The following is a 19,356-nucleotide window of genomic DNA, read 5'->3' as shown; positions in this document are numbered from 1 at the left end:
GCAACTCCCCGGTTCAGTAACACCCTTTGAGGTGGTGACTATTTTTGCAGTTGCCTTAAAAAGGGTAAAAAAAATTTTAAAGGTCCCATATTTTACACTTTTTTCCAGTGTTTTGTCAGAGGATTTGTTATCCATAAGAAGATATATTTGTGTTTAAGTACCAAAAACTATTTCAATGTAGTTTTAAAACTTCTCCCTCAGGCTTCTCTCTGGAGCTCTAGTAACAGCAGGTCAGTGACCTTTCTGAGTGATCTGATATAAATCAGATTTCAGGTAAACACTCATAGAACCCCAAATCCTGCAAGGGGTCCACGTGGGCCGTTCTGGGGGCGGCGACTGTATAGCTCTGACATCACAAAGTTACAGAAGTCCTGACGTCTCGTTTTAACGCTCAATTTGCTCTGTGTGCATTTCTCTGTAGACGGAGCACTTTGATTCATTTCACAGCATTAATATAGAGCCTATACCTGCTTTAAATAAAAAAATAGAAATCTCAGTTTATACAATATGGGACCTTTAAATACCCTCCGTCAGAATAGCTACTTTTTACCTTTACTCTGCAACATTTGAGAGGTGAACATTGTATTTTTTACCTTTTTGCACAACACTTAGTGTAAGTTACTATTTATTTTGCAGATTAAATTACCAAAAAACTAAAACATTAAATTGCTGCTTACACATACTGTAAATGCATCAGTAAAAATAATACAATAATATACAGTGATAAATATAATATAGTGTTTTAATGATGGACTTTTACTTGTTGTTTACATTGTTGCATTATTACATTTACCTAAGTAAAGGATCTGAATACTTTTCAGAAGAGTTTCCATTTGAGATTAATTTATTCAAATTGACCGATGTGTGTTTTCTTTCATTTGACCGAAACAGATTGACAACAGAAGAGGAGCCAAGAAACAAACGGAGAGGGAGAAGAAGAAGAAGATCCTGGCTGAGCGCAAGAAGCCTCTCAGTGTTGATCATCTGAACGAGGATAAACTCAAGTGAGACAGAGCTATGCAGGACATTGTGTATTTGAACATTGTGTGAAAGTCTGTACTTCTGTTTTATAGCAGATTACAGAATAAATTTTTGCATGTGGGCGACTCATGATGTAACTTTTGATGGTTTTTTGTGTTCAGGGAGAAGGCCAACGAGCTGTGGCAGTGGCTGATGGGGCTGGAGGCCGAGAAGTTTGATCTCAGTGAGAAACTCAAAAGACAGAAATACGATGTAAGTCGATCAACACACGGTAGCAGCTTATCTTTTTAATAAATCCTGCAATGATGATGTCTCTAGTGACAAAACAAGAAGAGCATGTCCTTCGTTATGATGGAAATCAGACAAACACAGCATCATTGTTTAAATTATTTGAATTCATCCCACATTTAATGTTCTTTAGAGGAATCATGATTATCAATTTAGAAGTTACCTCAGTGTGAGGCACAAAGATAGAAACTGTTTCTATACTAGGTTGAGATATCATCAACAGAAACTGTTTCTTTTCTGTAATTTGTGCTGCTCTTCTTATCATGTAGTTTCTCTCAGATAAAACATGACAGAACTATAACTGGGTAGAATTAAAGCTGGTCTTAAGTTACAATAAATGTTGGGTTTAAGAGTTTTCCATTTTCCAGAATAATGTTAGCAGCCTCTGCTGGACATGTCAGGTATCCTGTCTGTGTGTGTGTGTTTTTTTTTTTTACAATGCTTAGCAAGGCTTATGTGTCTTTCCAGATTAACCAGCTTCTTGCCCGAGTCCAGGATCACCAAAGGTAAGTACAAAAACACTGGGTGGATTTACTCCTGATTCCCACTCAGACAAATACTGGACTTTTCACCATTTTGTCTAAATCTTGTCTAAATCCTCCATCTCTTCCTCTCTTTCTGGGTTGGTTGCCAAGGAGGTTTGGAGAATAAATATATAAATATCTACTTCTTTTCACATTATGCCAATTTATACTCCATTCCTTTACACATCTTGTTATGGTCATAGTGATAGAATGGATTAGGGATCACAGAGGATAATCCTTTGCCACAGCCCTGTCTGAGGCCAATTGTTCTCCACCTCCTTTTTATTCGTTGCATCATTGCATGCAAATGTTCTTGCAAATTTATCCTGTAAAATCTATTTATGGAGCATCTTGCATCTGTTCTACTTAGTAATTCTGCAGAGTGGACTGGAATGTAAGTGGTTATGAGGTTATGACCATCTGAAATCCAACAAAACAACAGCACCAGAGAAACTGCAGAATTATTGATGACATATCTGTGAGATTCGTTCAAGCCTTTAAAGGGGAGAAACTTAACCTTTTATTTGTACTCTCATTAGAAAGACAAATCATAATTAGGTCAAAGGAAGCCTCAAAGTTTTTTGCAGTTAAGATGATCTGCACTTAAAACAGATTTTATTTCCACATCATCTTAAGTGGTAACATACTTAATATACTTAAATTGGGATTTCTGTTTTTACAGTCACCTTGTTGACCGATTTGTTTGTCGAGTTGTTAAATGCTTCGATTTAAAAGGCCTCCACTTGTCGTAAACTCACTGACTGCTGTGCTTTTCCTGCGCCCCTTCCAGTGCCAAAGGTCGTGGCAAGGGCAAGATGGGAGCCCGGCTGAGGTAAAGCAGCTACCAGACGAGGCCAAGGCAGAGCGAGACACCAGTGATTGGCCCGTGTGTCTGTTGTGCGTGTATTCATTGTTCTGTTGTGTTGGGTTACATGTCAATTATCATGATATCAAAACAATAAATAAGTCATTACATCCACTCTGCTGCCTCTCTATGTAGATTGTCTGCTTCTGTGTAATTTTGTCCAACATACACTTCAGGAACAGAACATATTCATACAAAATATCACACAAACACCTCACTGAAGATACTGAAACGCTAAGAATGTAAGAGAGCTTACTGTGTAAGGAGATGTAAACACAGGGACAAAAATGGGTCTAATTTAGCTTTGTAATATTGTTATCAACAGGAAACAGAAGAGTGTGTAAAAATGGTAGGGTATTTCCACAATAAAAATATCTAAGTTAAGTACATTTCTTTGGGAAAATTAGCAGTGGATACAGTATTTTGTAACCAGCTAATGAAAGAATTAACTTGATACAGAGAGCATCTACATGTTGTAGCATGTGTTTGTCATTTCTAGCTTTAATTCAAATCTACATTAAGAGCAGACATTCCTCAGCAGGGATCCACATAGTGGTGATGCACAACATGATCTATATATTTATTGTTTTAATTACATAAGAAAAATATAACAATCTAGGACAGGGGCATGTGTGATGCAGATGGTGATATGTTCCGCCCTTCATTGAATCCAAGTCCTTACTGTACATTAAAACTATGTTTAGATATACACATATCCACACCAGTGCATTTTCAGGTTGTTCTGACTCAGCAGTCCAAAGTGCTGGGAGACTCGGCTTGGGGGAGGGGGGGGTGTTGCGGGGGGTTGGATGGTCCATGAGGGATGAAGAGAGCCTGCTGAAGAGAGGCAGCCCTCACCACATGTGGGTTTCTCTGATCTCCGCTATCACCTGGCTGGCTTTCTGCAGTGCCTGCACACAGGAATGGAAAAAGGCACGGAGATGGAAATTGTGTAAATTAAAGAACTTGATTATTTAACTTTTTATTATTTTGGGGGGGATATACTGTTTCTACTTCCAACTACAACTTATACACTGAATGTACAATATTTGTGACATCATCCTCTTACTGAGGTGTAGTTCCTCTAAATTGCCTTAAAGCACAGCTTCACATTTCTTCACCTCGGCCTTAAAACAATCAGGTGCCCATGTGAACACTGAAATACCTGCTGTTCATACTGGCCATTTAATGAACCCTTCTTAATACATTTACAATATAAGTGAGAGGGGTCAATGTCCACAGCACACTTCCTGTGCAATAATTTAGAAGATAGTGACACTAATATGATACGTATCTTCTACAGTTTTAGTCTCTTTGTTACAATCCCTTCACTGTAGCTCAACAGGGAAACACTAAGAGTAAATCTTATACTACAAAGACTGTTACTCAGGCAGATGAAGCCTCAGATTAGCTTCAGAAAAACGTACATTTCATCCCCCATCACTTAGATTGAAAGTGAATTTAGAAGGGATCATCTAATGGTCAGTATGAACAGTAGGAATGATGACAGCAAGCAAAACCACTTTAAATGGGCATCTGACAACTGTTTTTCAATAAATTCACAATTTTTATCCTTTCAAGCTTGAAATGCCTCTGTCTTTAAACTTACTATTTGATATACTTGATTGATATACTAAATTTATTTTAGAAGCAAACATCTCAGTGTTGAATTCAACCAGTATTTCACGTGACATTTAAATGTTTTATCGAGCAGTGAGCGTATGACTGATACTGGATCTTCTTGTTGCTATCCATAGTGACACTTGACAGATCTGTTACCTTGAGCATGTCAGCAGCCTCGTTGCGTCTCTGGGCCATGTCCTCAGACTCTGTCAGCAGATCGTCCAGCAGGGCCGTCTTGTATAACTGACCCACCAGCTCACTCTGCAGGCAGTCCTTCACATGGTTCACCAGGAAGTGCATCACTGCTTTTGGTACACTGAGGCCAAACAGGAAGATAGGAGATAGGATGAAGATACAGTCAAGCAGATGAGAGGGGACCAATCATGCCAACATTTCAAAAATAATATATAAATGAGCAAGGGCAATTAAACGTGAACCTGTCTTGGATGTTTTTCCGCACGATAAGAAAGTATGACTTGATGAGCCTCTCGATAACCTCACAGTCCCTCTGCTCCCGAGCCGACAACTTCCTGGACACTGGAACAGGCTGGGAATGAGCAGGCACAAAATTAATTTGTGGGGAATGACCAGGGAAATGGAAACATGAACAGTAAAATCATGTACGAAACTGTCAGATCAATATCTGACTAACGCTGTAGCCTGCAAAGGCAACAGCAAAGGTGCAAAGGAAAGTCAATTTTGTGTCATGGACTTGAACATACTAGAAAGCTGCTGCTGAACAATTAATAACTATCCTACCTGAGTTTTTTGATGAATTACCACAATTTCAGCGATTGGCCTAAAATTGATTAATTCATATTTTTATTTTATTTTATATATATATATATATATATATATATATATATATATATATATATATATAAAATATATATTAATAATATATATTATTACACCCATCTTTGATCAGACAGGCATTAGGGTTGATTTCAACATTTGACTAGTTGTCTATAAAGCTCAAAATAAACAGAACAAATGATCTCTCTGGCACTCACTACCTCTGGCCCTGGCCTGTTAGTTCCAGGTCAGGGATTAAATTTTATTAAATTCTGTCCTGGGATAAAAGTTGTTTTTCCACTCGCTGCTGTTTTTGCTATCCAGCAATAACCTCTTACATAAGATTTTTCTGAAGCCTTTCACTGTGCCTCACATTCTTTCAATATGTGATAGGACAATATTGCTGTAGAGGGATAAAGATTTTCTTAGTTTTTTAAAAAAAAAAGTTAAATTACGTTTTCTAAACTAAATATTAAAAGTGCACAAGCTTCCATTTGTGAGTGGAATCATTTTATTGTGCAGTGATTTGAAGCTACCAGCCATCATGACTCTGTTACCCACCACATCTAGGAGGTTGACAGCATGGCCCCTCTGTGGGCTTGAAGGAAATGGATTTAGGGGCACGGCCCTGTCACCAGCTGAACCCTCCTCTCCCTTCTTCAACATTCCCCTCCAGTTCCCTGTCCCACCGTCTATCTGCTCGCTGACAGAGCCGCTCTGAGAACCAGCTGCTGCCTATAGGGAGGAGAGAGACAGAGGGTGAGAATGTGTGAAGAATCCTGCTCAGGGACTGGAAATACAACATGTACACAGGAAATCAGGAAAATAGGTTAAATCAACAAATTTCAATCAACAAAACGGTGCGCGGACATAAGCAAGTGTATGTTAACACTTAAACAGTAGCATGCCACAGGCCTTCTTTGTCTTCACTCCAAAGAAGTTCCTTCAGACTTTTGTTTATTCTTCAGTAGAAACAAAACAAGCAGGAGTTTGGTGAGAAACACTGGCAAGCAGTGAGCACAAATTACATAACTCAGGTTTAGGATTGGGTGATATGATGATAATAGAGCAGAAGACATTTAGCTACAATTTTTTTTCTTCTACTTTATTCAGTCAATAGTTTAAAAACAACCCCATTTTCCAGGTATGTCAACAAAAACTGAAATATCACGTAACTTTCATAGAGAACAGATTTTTTCAGGGATTAAAAAAAATTGGTTAACTTCCAGCTTTCCTGCAGCAAGGGAAATAAATGAAGCCTTGAAAGTTCATGCAAACTATTCCTACTACTGCTATTATTAGGACATACTGCAGGAAGTAGTGCTGTATACTGTTATCAGAATGGCGAGAAAAAGACAAGTAACAAGAAAATAATAACAGCTGGTAAAACTGAGGTGTTGTAAAACTTCTGACCAGTAGACTATATCGTTTTGTCATAAAATTACATGTACCCTGATAGAAGATTCTGTCCATATCATCCACTCCTACAAAACTAATTCAAGTTTTCCTCATTTTAAAACACGACATGCCAATTGATTCTGGAGTTGTCGTGTTTCTTCTGTCAGAGCAATCAGCATGCAGGAAAAAAAAGGGGTTGAATGTACAACACAGAGTGAAGATCAAAGGTCAGATCAGTTAAGAACTGCCCCTCAAACGCCACTGCATTTTCAGGACACTACAGGCCTTTCAAATATATGACATCGGAAAAAGGGCTTGGAGGTGGGCAGAATTAAATGTGGACAGGCAGTGAGTGAACGAGACACACCTTTGCGACCTCGCCCTCAGGGGCAGGAGGCTCAGTGGGGGAGAGAGATTGCCCACCTGGGCCTCTAAGGGACTAAAGAAAGACATCAGAAGAAAAGAGCGGACAGAAAACTGACAGGAGCTACAAGTAGAGGTGCGTAGGAACTTTACATAATGTAAAGACGATGACTGTGTTAGATTTAAGTAATTAATTAATTCTGTTGGTTAATTCTTCAGAGAGAGCAGACTGAATGCATCAGTCTGTCAGTGGTAGAAAACCTGTGAAAGCCTGTTACAAGAAAACAGAAGATCAACGACTCTCATAGAGACGGACTGTACCTTGTCTCTGGGGACAGCAGAGGGCAGGTCTCTCATTCTGTTGCGTCTCTGCTCCTATGAAAACAAAAGTTTGACAAATGAACCTCTGTCAGAGATTAGAAGAGAGAATGTTTCTAGTTTCATTAGTTGTTTTTTTTTTGTGCTGTGCTGCAGCTGAAATGTACAACAGCATCAAGATCAGTGACAGGCCATAACCTCACTATATGTTCACAATTAACATGATCAGATCAGTTGAGAAATACAAAACAACTGCGTCAGTGAGAGTAGAAGCTAGTCTCTTACTTCTATGTTGTTGTTCATGAGACCGCAGGCATCAGCAAAGTCAGGGTGCTTTGTGTTGATATAGGCCAGCTCGATGGCAACAAGGTTGTGAACCTGAAAAGAAATTCAGAACATTGATTAATCAGACCTGGTTGTGAATGAACTTCCGTTAAAATGCTCATGTGTTCATGGGGAGCAGGTCCTGACCATTTCATTGGTGACAGGGAGTCTCTTTCTTAGTAAGGAGGTGACCACTTCTACTATGGCATCATGGAGCTTTGGAAACCTCAGCAACTCCTGCAGAGATAAACAATCACCATTATACTGTATATGTCAGACACTGCAGTTTTGTGTATTTACAGGATACCACTGTGCTTTAGTTTTCTTTAGTTTGTGTGTATGTGAGCTTGTTTTTCACCTGTGTGCTGTAGTTGCTGCAGTGTTGGATGATCCTCTGCATCTCCTCATGAACCAACTCCACACAGCGAAGACTGGGCTCCTCAAGACGTTTGACCTGCCTCTTCACCAGCAACTCAAACGAAACCTCAGGCACGAATAAAGCAGGCCTCGGGCCCTGTCACGTAAAATGAAAATATAAGTCTTCAAAAAGGTTCCGTGTAAGAGCACGAGTTAGAGAGGTAGCAAAAAACTTACTGTTGCATTTCTGATTGCTGTGAGCACATCGATGGTTGTCAGACCACCCAGTGGGTCTACTGACTCCAATGTGCGACCAAACGTCTCATGAAATATATAACAGATTCTTGCTCCACCGCATCTGAAAAAAAGAGAGGAAACTGCATTAAACATACAAGCAGAATTTGACCAGTCAGGAGAGTACCAATGCTAGCACCCCTTAGTGGTGTGTGAAGGTACATGCAGTTCAGAGAGTTGTGTAACTCACAGTTCAGCTGTCTCGATGTACTTGGCTGTGCCCTCTATGGTGTTGCAGTACTCTGCTGCAAACTTGGTGATGAGCTGCAGCAACGTGGCGCTCTTGTCATCGACAGGTTCACCGTAACTATTGAGTAAAGACTGGTACTGGGCTGCCAGCACATTGATCCTCGTCTTCAGCTCAGGGAGACAGTCTCTGATGTGGTGCATCAGTAACCTACGACATTGAAAAAGAAAACATTGAAAAGGGTCTTTCCTGGAGACTACAACAGTATATTAATACATATAATTCAGAGGTGACTGTATAATCTATCATGTCAGATAATATTAGAGTTATCTGGATCAATATACAACTCAGAAAACATACATACATATACATACATAAATCTCAACTCCATACCTGTTCAATGTTCTGGCCAGATATTTGGTTCCATTTCTGTTAGCGAGGGAGGGGTACTTCTTTTGTAGGAAGGCATATTCATCACGGATCGCATCTGCCACTGACTTCTTTTGATTGATATCGAGCTGACTCCTAAAAAATACCAAAAACACAAAATACTCATGAGAGTGTGTCAGACATTTTTGTTCTTTGGTACCACCAACAATGTAACAACAATGTAACTGCACTGAGCATCACTCCCAAATGTCTCAATTCAGGATGATGTTAGAGGTGAACGTGACATATTAGTGCAGTGTTACCTGTTGACTACTCCGATAATGCCCAGTTTGACAGGAATGACTCTGCCCATCAATATGTCCATGGCATCTGTACCGGCATCCATCAGATCCAGCTTTGTCACCACCGCTAGTGTCCTCCTACCTGAATGCACAGAGATACACACCTGGCTACAAAAACACTGCTGAGATAAGGAAGCCACCAAGTACATGCCTAGAGGAAAATAAATAAAATAAAGTGTAAAATCTAAAAGCAAAGAAAGAAGAAAACAATGAGGCACTTTACCATCAGGGTCAACCTCGCGGGCCACTTTAAGGGCCTCTGACGTCGCCATGTCTGTGTTGGCAGCAGTCACAGCAAGGATGATGGAGTTGGGGTTTGAGATGTACTTGAGGATCAGCTCTCTGATCTGAATCTCGATGTCTTTGGGCTGGTCTCCCACAGGCACCTGATTTAACAAATACATGCTGATTTCAAACCGTGACAGGGTCTTGACAGAGTACACAAAAATTAAATGTGACTTTCAATATCTTTTTTATACTGGGTAGAGAACCAGTGGGGACAACAAGGCACATTTATATAACAATTATCAGGGCTTTCAAAGAAATAATTCTTATAATTAATCAATTAATGTGACCTTATGATTCAGTGAGCTTCCCAGATACTGTGGCTAGCAGTGATGATAAACAATAATAATAAACAATAAACTGGTTATAACAATAAGCCAGGTTCTAAAAGTTATAACCAGTGTTACTACAACAGGCAAGAAAAATATTTAAGCCCATTATAAGAAATTAAGGACTTCTTCGTACCATCTAAAGCATCTTATCGAGAGAACTGAATTCATGCTTTTTAAGATTTTACAAGACCTGCAGATATCCTGTGTGAAATTCATGTGCAGGATCACTTTGAGTTCATAAATGAAACACCGGGAGGCAAAATTGAAACCTATCTCACCTTTGTAATGCCAGGAAGATCCACCAGTGTGAGGTTGACAACATATGGTGAGAATATTTTCAGGTGAATAGGTTCATCACTAATACCCTAGAGGGAAAAAAATACAACCTTCTTCGGTTACTTGTACAGACTGATAGTGGTAGAAGGCATTTAAGATAATTCAGTTTCTCCTTGGATATCATTTCTTGTTTGACAACTCTTGGTGTTATCCCTTCATACGTGTAATTAGCATACCTTGTTATTGCCAGAAATTCTTTCCGTTTCCGCTTCAATTTCTTGCCTGATCTCTTCAAAGTCTGTGTAGATCTGAAAGGAAGATTTAATTGAGAAAGGTAAAGACTCCAACATGTTGGTAAAATCAATGTAAGCAGCAGTTTTTGATTCAAACAACAATAACAACAAAGAGTGACCAAACAAGAAAAAAAAGGACATGACATCTTTACAAAGAAAGATTTCCTGAGACTCCCTGTTTAGTGTCATGAGGCTATCAGCACATCATAAGAGTTTCTTTGTTCAAACATGGAGAACTATGTGGAACTCAAAGAGACACAATTCAACCTTGGAGGACATTTACCCTGCAGCCATATGAACATTTTTAGCTGCTGAGAGGGTGTGTACCTGATCTCATTAAAGATTTATAGATGTTGCTGTTGAAAACATACTGCAAAATCACTGTGGCTACTCCATAAATGTCAGTGGATCAATAGAGGATAGAGAACAAGGGTATTAGACCCAGGTTTATCAAACATTCACATTCCATATACAGTGCAGCAGTGGTGGAAGACTCCATTGAGAGTATTGTTTTCTGGCCCTACCTTGTTTTTGGTGTGTAGGAATTTGCCCCATTCCTCTCCATCGATGCCTGCAGAAGTACAAAGTTGAGGACAGATGTTTTGGTTACTGATGTAGCCAATGTGGCTTTGAGAACAGTGTTACTATTTTTACTATTGGAGCTGTTTAATGTCTCAAGGGAGGATTTCTCTGTTGGCAAGAATGGGATGGAAAAACTCTTCAGTCAAAGATCCACAGCTGAAGAGTTTACAAAACAGTGGAACAACAGTGGTTTTCACACAAAAGTAATGGAAGCAAATTATAACTTGAAGCAACAAAAAAGCATGTGCATTTTGGGAAGTGGAGACCTAGAGACTGTCACAGTGTTTCAAAAACAAGGTAATTACTTGCTGCAATAATTAAAGTTGCGACAAAAACAAGGAAACAAACTCAGGAGGATGGAGTCTGTTAGTCATCTTAGAGGAAGCTGGTATTTGAGGATATTACAGGTGCTCTTTAGGGAAGTTTTAAAAAATGTCAAACTAAGCACTAAATGATTATTTTCAACAGAAATTTGCTAACTTTCTTTGTCTAACTTTAACTGACAGAGACCAGCCTACATGAAGAGGAGGGCATGAGCTGAATAAAATGAAGTCACATGGTTTGGCAGCTTTGGAGGAGCTACACAAATACAAGGCAGAATGGGCAAAAGAGAGGGGGTGTTATGTAATATACAAACATAGTAATAAATAGAACAAGGAAAAGGAGACCTCTGTAAAGGCGTCCATTTTTCTTGGATTCTGTGGTTAAAGAGAGACGACAGGAGACAAAAGGGTTAGCCCGGCTATCTGCAGCTCCTGCATGACACTCTGCAGCAATGCAGAGTCACTCTGAGGCCATTCCCAGAGAACAGCTTTAAATAAATGCATGATCTTTTTACTCACATTTTATTCCCCTTCTTTTCACCCAGAAGTGGAAGATAGCAGTGCTGACTCTGAGTACATTTGTACCACAGCTTTAGCGACTAATTATCTTGCAGATTGAGATTATGAATACAGTATCTTTAAAATACCCAACAGTATGTGTACGTGTGTGTGTGTGTATATATATATATATATAGTAGCTAAAATTAGTACCACTTTTACCAACTGCAACATTTAAGTGATGCTTACATTAATGCATCAATAATTACAATGAATATAAGATAAATAAATGCATTATTTGGAGTAATAACATAAGATAATAAAATACATTCTGAAATATGCCATTCTGCATGAAGCGTACTTTTATTTTTGGTACTTTACGTGTATATTGATGATAATACTTGACTGTGGTGGCACCTTACTTAGTTAAAACTGAATAAAATTACTTTTACTTGTGTTTCTGCACTGTGGTGGTGTCTGTTTACAGATCTTCCTTTGATTTAAATATTAGAAACAATAATGCTTTTGGGCAATGAAGGCGAAGCATCCCGCAGAACTAATATTCTGCACAATTTACATGATTCTTTTCAGATGCTTGAGAGAATAATGTCCAAACTGTCACATCCGCATTCATTGACTTGACTAGATTTTTTGTGGATTTACACTAACAGTCTGCTAAATGCTACATTTCCTGATGAGAGATGAAATAAAAAAAACTATGCAAACTACATACACAATGTACTGCATATATATAAAAATACTCACTATCAAATAATTTTGTTTGTTGGAGAAGTTAATACATAAAGAACTCCATGAAAATCAAACAACCAAAGATACAGAAGAAGCAGATGTCAAAGTGATGTTACCATTCTCTTCACTGGTTTTCCTGCGGTCGTCTGCATCAATGTGCACAAGCTGTAGGATGAGGGGCCGCCGTGTGACGACACCAGTGCCGCGTGGCAGGATGTCCCTTCCAACCAGGCTCTCTAAAACAGAACTCTTCCCACTGCTCTGTGGACAATAACAACAACATCGTAAACAAAACCACCAGTAGAGACTGATGTATATGTGACTCACTGAGCAGAGAAATCAGACCTCAGACTGACTCTACTGGACACTTTTTGGTGTTACTTCAAAGTTATTAGCCCAAATTTAGCTCCCTGCTGCGGGGGTAGTACTTTCGTTTAGGCCAAAAAACTTTCAGGGGCGAAATTGGCAGCGTTGAGCGACACTTACTGATTAGACACAAACATTGTGGCTGCTTCAACTTGTGTAAAGTCTTCATTCACACAAGCACTGGGTGCTACTAGTTGGTCATTTCTTGTTCATTGACGTGTGGTAGTGTAAGCCTTAATGAGATCTTGTGAGCTGAAATACCTCACTTAGCTCACTTGGCTAGCCGATTCCTTTTTAATGAAGAGGTCCTAATTTGCTTGGTAGGAGAGGAGGGCTAAAATGTAATCAGTTACTTCCTTTGAGGCTATAAATCTAATGTTTTGACTGCTATAGGTGGGCCTACTCACAGACATGACAGGAATAACCAATTATTAATACTTGGCATCTAGTATTAGTTACACCTGTCCTTAACTAAAGGTCTCAGCAGATCTGGGCCTTTGTTGAGCCCCGACAAGGACATACATAACAAATCAGGCATTTAAACCATCCTTTGGCTTGCTTTGTGTCACTGTAATGCCCTGAGACGCCTGCCAAAAGGTCTGAGACAGCCACATCCTATTAGCTGACCAGTGAAAGTAAACATGTTAGAAAAAAAACTGCCACTTTAAACCAATTAGGCTCTGGTGTGTACACAAGGTAGTTAGGTGGTCAGGGTGAAACTGTATTAGAGAACAGAAGTGTTAATTGAGGTTTCTGGACATTTGTAGTTTTTGGTGTTGTTAAATTTGCTGCATTATACTTTTTAGTTAGATGAAGGGCTGCAACTAATGATTTGTTTTATTATCGACTGATCTGCTGATTGATTTAAACAAAAACATTTTTTATGACCAATAGCCCAAAATTTGGCAACTTAGCACACTATTGTGTTACTGAATGGATATCTTTAAAGTAGTAAATCAAGTTATGCATTAAGACAGATGCTTAGTAGTGTGAATGGTATGAGGAGAGGAATATATTTATGAAATGATTAATCGATTAGTGGATCAACCAAATAATAATCATGAACCCTTTTGATGATTGATTAATTGTTTCAATTTACAAGTAAAAATGAAAACATTGCACATATTTGCAGATTTCAGCCTCTCAAAAGATAAGATTTGATGCTTTTATTTGTAATACATCATTTAAACTGAATATTTGGGAGTTTGTGGGAGGTTGGACTGTTGGTCGAACAAAACAATACATTTGAATATATATAATACAACTTCAGATCAGCAGTGTTTTGACTAAACGCTTAGTTGAACATGAATTCCTGAGTTAGCAGGTCTATAAATATGTAACAATCTAAATCTAATGAAGTTACAGAAAATCAGACTTTGATTTTAATTATAAGATAGCGATCTGAAGGCTATACTTGCTTGTTCCCTGTCAACCCAAACAATGTGAGATCACATGTAGCTAATGCTAACTGTACTGCCAGTTAACTAGTTAATTTGGATGAACGTAAAAAAGCGAAACGTATGTAAAGCCAATCTAAACATTTATGTCTATTGTACCTGAATGAAAGTGAAAGAAAACCCGCGGTACATGGAAGTAGACAAAACAGTAAGTTGACGCAGGCTAACTAAGTTGCTAGCCTTTAAGCAAAGTGACGTTTCTCACCTGAGTTCCCACGACAACTATCTGCGGCAGTTGAATTATATCTGCGCCGACCGTGTTAAATACATCTTGCAGCTTGTTTATGACAGGTATAAGGGCCTCCATTAGCCTCGATACTAATACCGACCTGTCAAAAGACAACTTTCGTTACCCTGCCAGAGACGGGTACAAAGTCATTCAATGTCTCTCAGCTACAGCTACTGGCTTTGGCTCTGCCGACAACTGCGCAAACAGTTGCTCGTGGTTGCATCATGGGAGTTTGAGTTCGCTAAAGTCAGTTCACCGGTGGGACACTTCAAGGTTCGGCTTTTTCTGAACTACATTTCCTACGGGTGACATCATAGTCGTGTTGCACTAATGAAAAGAAAGATGCAAATTTTTCCTCTACGCAACAGTAACTAAGGTGAGTACCAAAATATTTACATGTGAAACCCATGAATGAAATGCGTACATTTATGGTGAAACCTGTATGACCAAATATATTTTATAGTCCGCACCTTAGCTTTTGGAAAATAAACCTTTACGGTAAATTCAACTACAAGAACGAACACAACATTTTCACTCTCACACAACATTAAAAAAAATAAGCAAACAGATGTGTTTGTTGTCTACATTTTATTTCTCCAAACACATTCTTTAAAAACAACACACGTATGTGGTATTTTATGCAAAATTGAAAGTGCTACTGGATATTTTACATCAATGTAGAAAATAAATATTGCACAGCACAATGTCAAAGGAGAATGTCACTGTACCTAGTTTACAGGAATGAGGTAACACGACAGGAAGTTTCCTCTTCTACAGTATTTACTGAGTGTTAAAGCAACTAGTCATATGCAGAACATTGATGCTTGTTTGTACATATAATTATTTCTTCAGCTTTGTACTGCAGTATTCTTTCACTTGATCTTCAGTCAAAAATATATACAATAGTAGTCATGAAACCTCTAGTACATACTGTAGCTTATGGTTCAAGTGGTCCACTGCCAGTTAAATTACATGTCAGTCAGAGGTTTTTCAATACCTACATTTCAGGAATAGTGGTTCAATTTCATGTAGTGAAACTGTGAATCCATATTAAATATTCAACATTTAAAAAGTAAAGAGCAGGTTTAATTAAATGTATAAATTAAACCAGTGACTTTCCATTGTATTGAATGTGGCCTTGATCTATATTTTGATATTCTTGAAATACACAATATAATATAAATGCCTGCAATACTGCAACAAACGTGTTTCTTATCAAGGTGATTTTTTTAGCAATGAAAAAGTTCTGGCAGCATTTGCAATTTTGTGTGAAACTTGCTCTGTTTTGATTTTTGATTGTTATTTTGAGTGTTGATTTAACTCTGATTACTTCTGAAGTTTCAGTGTCTTTGGCTCTTTTCTTTTGGACTGATTATAAGATGTAGCCAATACTTTGACAGAATAATCCAATCAATAACAACAAAGTATGGCCTCAAAAATTACATTAAAGTTGAATCAAAACTGAAACAGTTTGTCTTGAATTTATTTGCAGGTCTATCTAGGCCACTTCCAATAAAAGAGTGTCATAAACATTTCTATATTCACATATTCCTCTTCCCTAATTATATTTTATAATTTAGGGGCATTTACAATTCTTTTATAATTACCGCTTGAGATTTAACTACAACATTAAAATGTACTTTGTTCAAAAGTGAGACTGGCATCGTAGAGTACAGACATTCCAACAAGATGTAGTACAAACCCAAAAATACCCACTGAACACCCCAACATGTGCAGGGTCCCGGGTTTTTGTTGACATTGCTCCCCATTTGACAACCATAAGCAAAACTCCACTGGATGCTATTGTCTCTGCCTTTAGCTGTGATTTGAAACTTACAATAGCAAAACCTATACAAAAGAAACAAAAAACTATACAAAAACAGAGTAGCAGGTGAACTACTGGTGAACTGACACATGCATTTGTGTGCCAGGACTATTTTTATTTCTTAAAACAGTAAAATTAACAATGTTTTCAAACTCAGCTATCATGGGAAGGTGCTTGAAAAAATACTGACAAAATACTCTCTATCAGCTCACTTCAACAAGAAGTGAAAAACCACTACAATCTTTTACAAGTCCACACAGGGAATAGCTTGAAAACATAGCTTATTTGAATTTTGACCTAAGCTAAGTAAACTGTTTAGTCAGTGCTTGTCATTCTGTGCCTGAATGTCAGTTTTCAATGTCACAGTTCAAATTTCGCAGCATTTGAACCGAGTGGCTTTCAGTTACCTAATCAATACACCAGTATTGCATCTTCTTAAGGCAAGTTTAAGTTTTAAGTCACTGTACATCGCATCTTAAGGTGCAGTACAGTCTGTGTACGTGGTTACCATATTCCCTCTGCGTTGTGTCACTGTTCTACAGTGTTGTTTTGATACACCATGAAACCTGTTTTCAGTCTGTTTGGTGTGTCTGTCAAAAGTAAACATTCTCTCTATGTCTTCAAACATGTCATCAACGATACCTGCTCCAAAACCTCCTTGAAAGTGTCTCTTGTGTCTGCTGTGGGAATCCTTTTGGGACCTGGAGTGTTCATCAAAGTGTCTTCGGTGACGGGCGTGCCTGTTCTGGCTGTAGATGTCAAAGTCTTTGAATATGTCATCAAAGTTGAAGCTGAAAGGTTGGTGCGTTCCCTGTGTATGTCTGCCTTGAGTGGAGTACGCAGAGGTGTCACCAAACTGGTTATATTCTCTTCTTCTGGTTTCATCTGACAAAGTTTCATAAGCTGCACATGACAAGATTGAGAGACAAGATTCAGTTAAGGCGGGAGATGTTTAGCACTGTATCTCATAATCCCAGCCCAAAGGTGAACATCCAACTTTGGCCACACGCTCCAGAGTTCTTAATATGAAATGGAAACAGGCTAAACAACACTCTACTCTGCATGCTGGACAAAGTATTATATTAGAAGAAACAATAATATTCCAGTGTGTCAGGAAACATGAATCTTTACACACCCAAGCAATCCCAAAACATATAAATCAACTATACCTTCAGCAATTTCCCTGAATCTCACTTCAGCATCTGGACTCTTGTTCTTATCAGGGTGATATTTCATTGCAAGCCTGTGGAAAGCCTTTTTTATCTGTCGCTCAGAGGCATCTTTAGGCACTCCCAGTATATCATAGTAGTCCTTCTTGGCAAGTATCAGCTCTGTTATCATGAGGATGCACACTGCAAACGTTACAGCAGACTGTGCAGCTGCCATAGCTCTGATGTCCCCTGGAATAGAGAGAGAAAAATAGCAGTTTTTTAAAGAGTAAATGTTTGATGCATGCAACAAAGCAAAAGTGTTAATTGGTGCCAACACACCTGGAGAACAATGCCTTATGCCATACAATATCGCAAGAAGCTGCTTAGTTTACAAGTTAATTGAAGTTAGCTTACAATATGTGCAGTTAGGGGGAGAGTTAAGGGAATGTGAAGTGTCAATATTGAGCGACCAGTTCTTCATTTTGTGTAACACTTATTGTTGTGTAAGGGTGCTAGACATCCTGGGTAATGCCTGAAATTCTGCTTATAGCCCAGTTCCAGATTAGTGAAACCTTTACTTATTTATTAAATCAAAAGTGCCCTTCTTTTTCTCCATCCAAACAACAATAGTGTAGCTTTAGCTAATGTTACAATTATATTTATCAACCCTGGACATGATTAACAAAACAAAAGCCTCTTGTTTGTGAAAAAACAAATAATGGCAACTTGACATTTTTCGTTTCTGAAAACCAAATTTGACAAATCTAGGAATTGTGGGTTTTGAGCTAGACTTGGTTTAAAGTAGTCTATACAGGGGGGAAAGCATTTTTTGCTTGAAATGGAATAAATGTTTCACAAATATGAGACTGTTTTTGAAACTGTCTTAAGCTTCTCTGGCTTAGTCTAGTCCAGATCTGACAAGTCTGGGTATAGTGTGTATATACATATATATATATAGAGTACTCTGCTCTCCTGATCTCGTGCAAGGCAATGCTAATATTACACGTTGCGCTGTCATTACAGACATCACTCCTCACATTAGCTGACGGTGGCTAACACAACCTACTGCCCATACAATCTAGTTCATTTTAGGTTCACAGCACCTACCTTTTTGGGTTTGACAGGAGAGCTGGTTCTGTAGCACTCACCCTGCCTATGGACTGTTCAACCAATGTTAAACATGACAGTGTTTGTTGTGAGTATTATCGAGGGACAGTTGTTAGCAGCAGCATCGTTTCCATTACTTCTTCGATCCTTTTGCTGTATCATGGTAAGCAGACTCGTCGGTACGTTTCTGCCCTCTGTCGGTCAATACTGTTACTATCCCCTCCTCAACTGACCGATAGTTACCCTGGTGTTGACGAGAGTGTTGTAGCCTATGGTTACAGCATTTATAACTACATTCACTTGTCAGTTTATTAGGTGCTCCTACTTAAAACAGTATAATAAAACAACCCTGCAATAAATCCCACATCCATGAAGATTATAATGTTCAGTTTTTTATTTATCTTTATTTTATTGTATTAGAGAGGTATTAATTCAACCGTATGATGACTTTGGAGGATGTATATATTTATAAATTGATTCTATTGTTGGCAAAAATACATCCATAAAGTAAGTTATCCAATCACAGACGACCTTCCTTAAGCAGTACACTCAACGTTAATATTTTTATGTAATATCCTTGTCCACTGTAGTTCTCTGATGATTATTCCCGTCTAATAAAAAGTAATATAAACGATGTAGTTCTGTTTTTCATTAATATTATACTATTCACATACTACTAAAATTGTACAGTTTTGAGTCATCATATTTACAGCTGTTTTGAGAAAGAAGTGTCATCACATTTCCATGTAGCTGCGTGGCGCTCCATTTTTACTTTTCTGAGTCCCGCGTAATGCATAGAAGGGTGGATGCTCATTTTTAGTATTGGATGCTGAC

The 19,356-nt window shown here is 38.4% G+C and overlaps 3 protein-coding genes across 6 annotated transcripts in view; 1 reads left to right on the top strand and 2 right to left on the bottom strand.

Moving 5' to 3' along the window:
• The window catches only part of tnnt2d (troponin T2d, cardiac), a 4,086-nt gene extending 1,314 nt beyond the window's left edge, over positions 1 to 2,772 (top strand). Inside the window, exons 9-12 of the mRNA XM_056387506.1 lie at positions 892 to 1,004; positions 1,143 to 1,233; positions 1,738 to 1,775; positions 2,584 to 2,772. Coding sequence (XP_056243481.1) covers positions 892 to 1,004; positions 1,143 to 1,233; positions 1,738 to 1,775; positions 2,584 to 2,629 — 288 coding nt within the window. The 3' untranslated portion in view covers positions 2,630 to 2,772. The remainder of the gene's footprint in view (positions 1 to 891; positions 1,005 to 1,142; positions 1,234 to 1,737; positions 1,776 to 2,583) is intronic.
• A 178-nt stretch (positions 2,773 to 2,950) lies between these two features.
• Positions 2,951 to 14,623, bottom strand: dnm1l (dynamin 1-like). Of its 4 annotated transcripts, XM_056387502.1 has the most exons (20): positions 14,416 to 14,623; positions 12,504 to 12,648; positions 11,485 to 11,514; positions 10,759 to 10,805; positions 10,178 to 10,249; positions 9,944 to 10,030; positions 9,272 to 9,434; positions 9,010 to 9,130; positions 8,711 to 8,842; positions 8,321 to 8,527; positions 8,074 to 8,194; positions 7,838 to 7,993; positions 7,627 to 7,716; positions 7,441 to 7,533; positions 7,159 to 7,212; positions 6,842 to 6,913; positions 5,638 to 5,811; positions 4,719 to 4,828; positions 4,438 to 4,597; positions 2,951 to 3,569 (listed from the first exon to the last, which is right to left on the bottom strand). In XM_056387502.1, exons 1-20 carry the CDS (start codon positions 14,515 to 14,517, stop codon positions 3,513 to 3,515), a joined length of 2,193 nt encoding a protein of 730 aa, XP_056243477.1. In that variant the 5' UTR covers positions 14,518 to 14,623; the 3' UTR covers positions 2,951 to 3,512. The 4 variants fall into 4 exon arrangements, with proteins under 4 accessions (XP_056243477.1, XP_056243479.1, XP_056243478.1 ...); XM_056387504.1 differs by lacking the exon at positions 6,842 to 6,913; XM_056387503.1 differs by lacking the exon at positions 11,485 to 11,514.
• Positions 14,624 to 15,008: 385 nt separating this feature from the next.
• On the bottom strand, positions 15,009 to 18,687 carry dnajb9a (DnaJ heat shock protein family (Hsp40) member B9a). The gene is made up of 3 exons (XM_056386212.1): positions 18,523 to 18,687; positions 17,434 to 17,664; positions 15,009 to 17,167 (listed from the first exon to the last, which is right to left on the bottom strand). The coding sequence occupies exons 2-3, from the start codon at positions 17,648 to 17,650 to the stop codon at positions 16,740 to 16,742; spliced, it is 645 nt and encodes a 214-aa protein (XP_056242187.1). The 5' UTR covers positions 17,651 to 17,664; positions 18,523 to 18,687; the 3' UTR covers positions 15,009 to 16,739.
• Between the last annotated feature and the right edge of the window lie 669 nt (positions 18,688 to 19,356).

Source organism: Seriola aureovittata, chromosome 10, assembly GCF_021018895.1.
Source record: "Seriola aureovittata isolate HTS-2021-v1 ecotype China chromosome 10, ASM2101889v1, whole genome shotgun sequence".
Classification (NCBI taxonomy): domain Eukaryota; kingdom Metazoa; phylum Chordata; class Actinopteri; order Carangiformes; family Carangidae; genus Seriola; species Seriola aureovittata.
The sequence above is the reverse complement of the archived record's forward strand: the minus strand, read 5'-3'. Positions and strand labels throughout refer to the sequence as shown.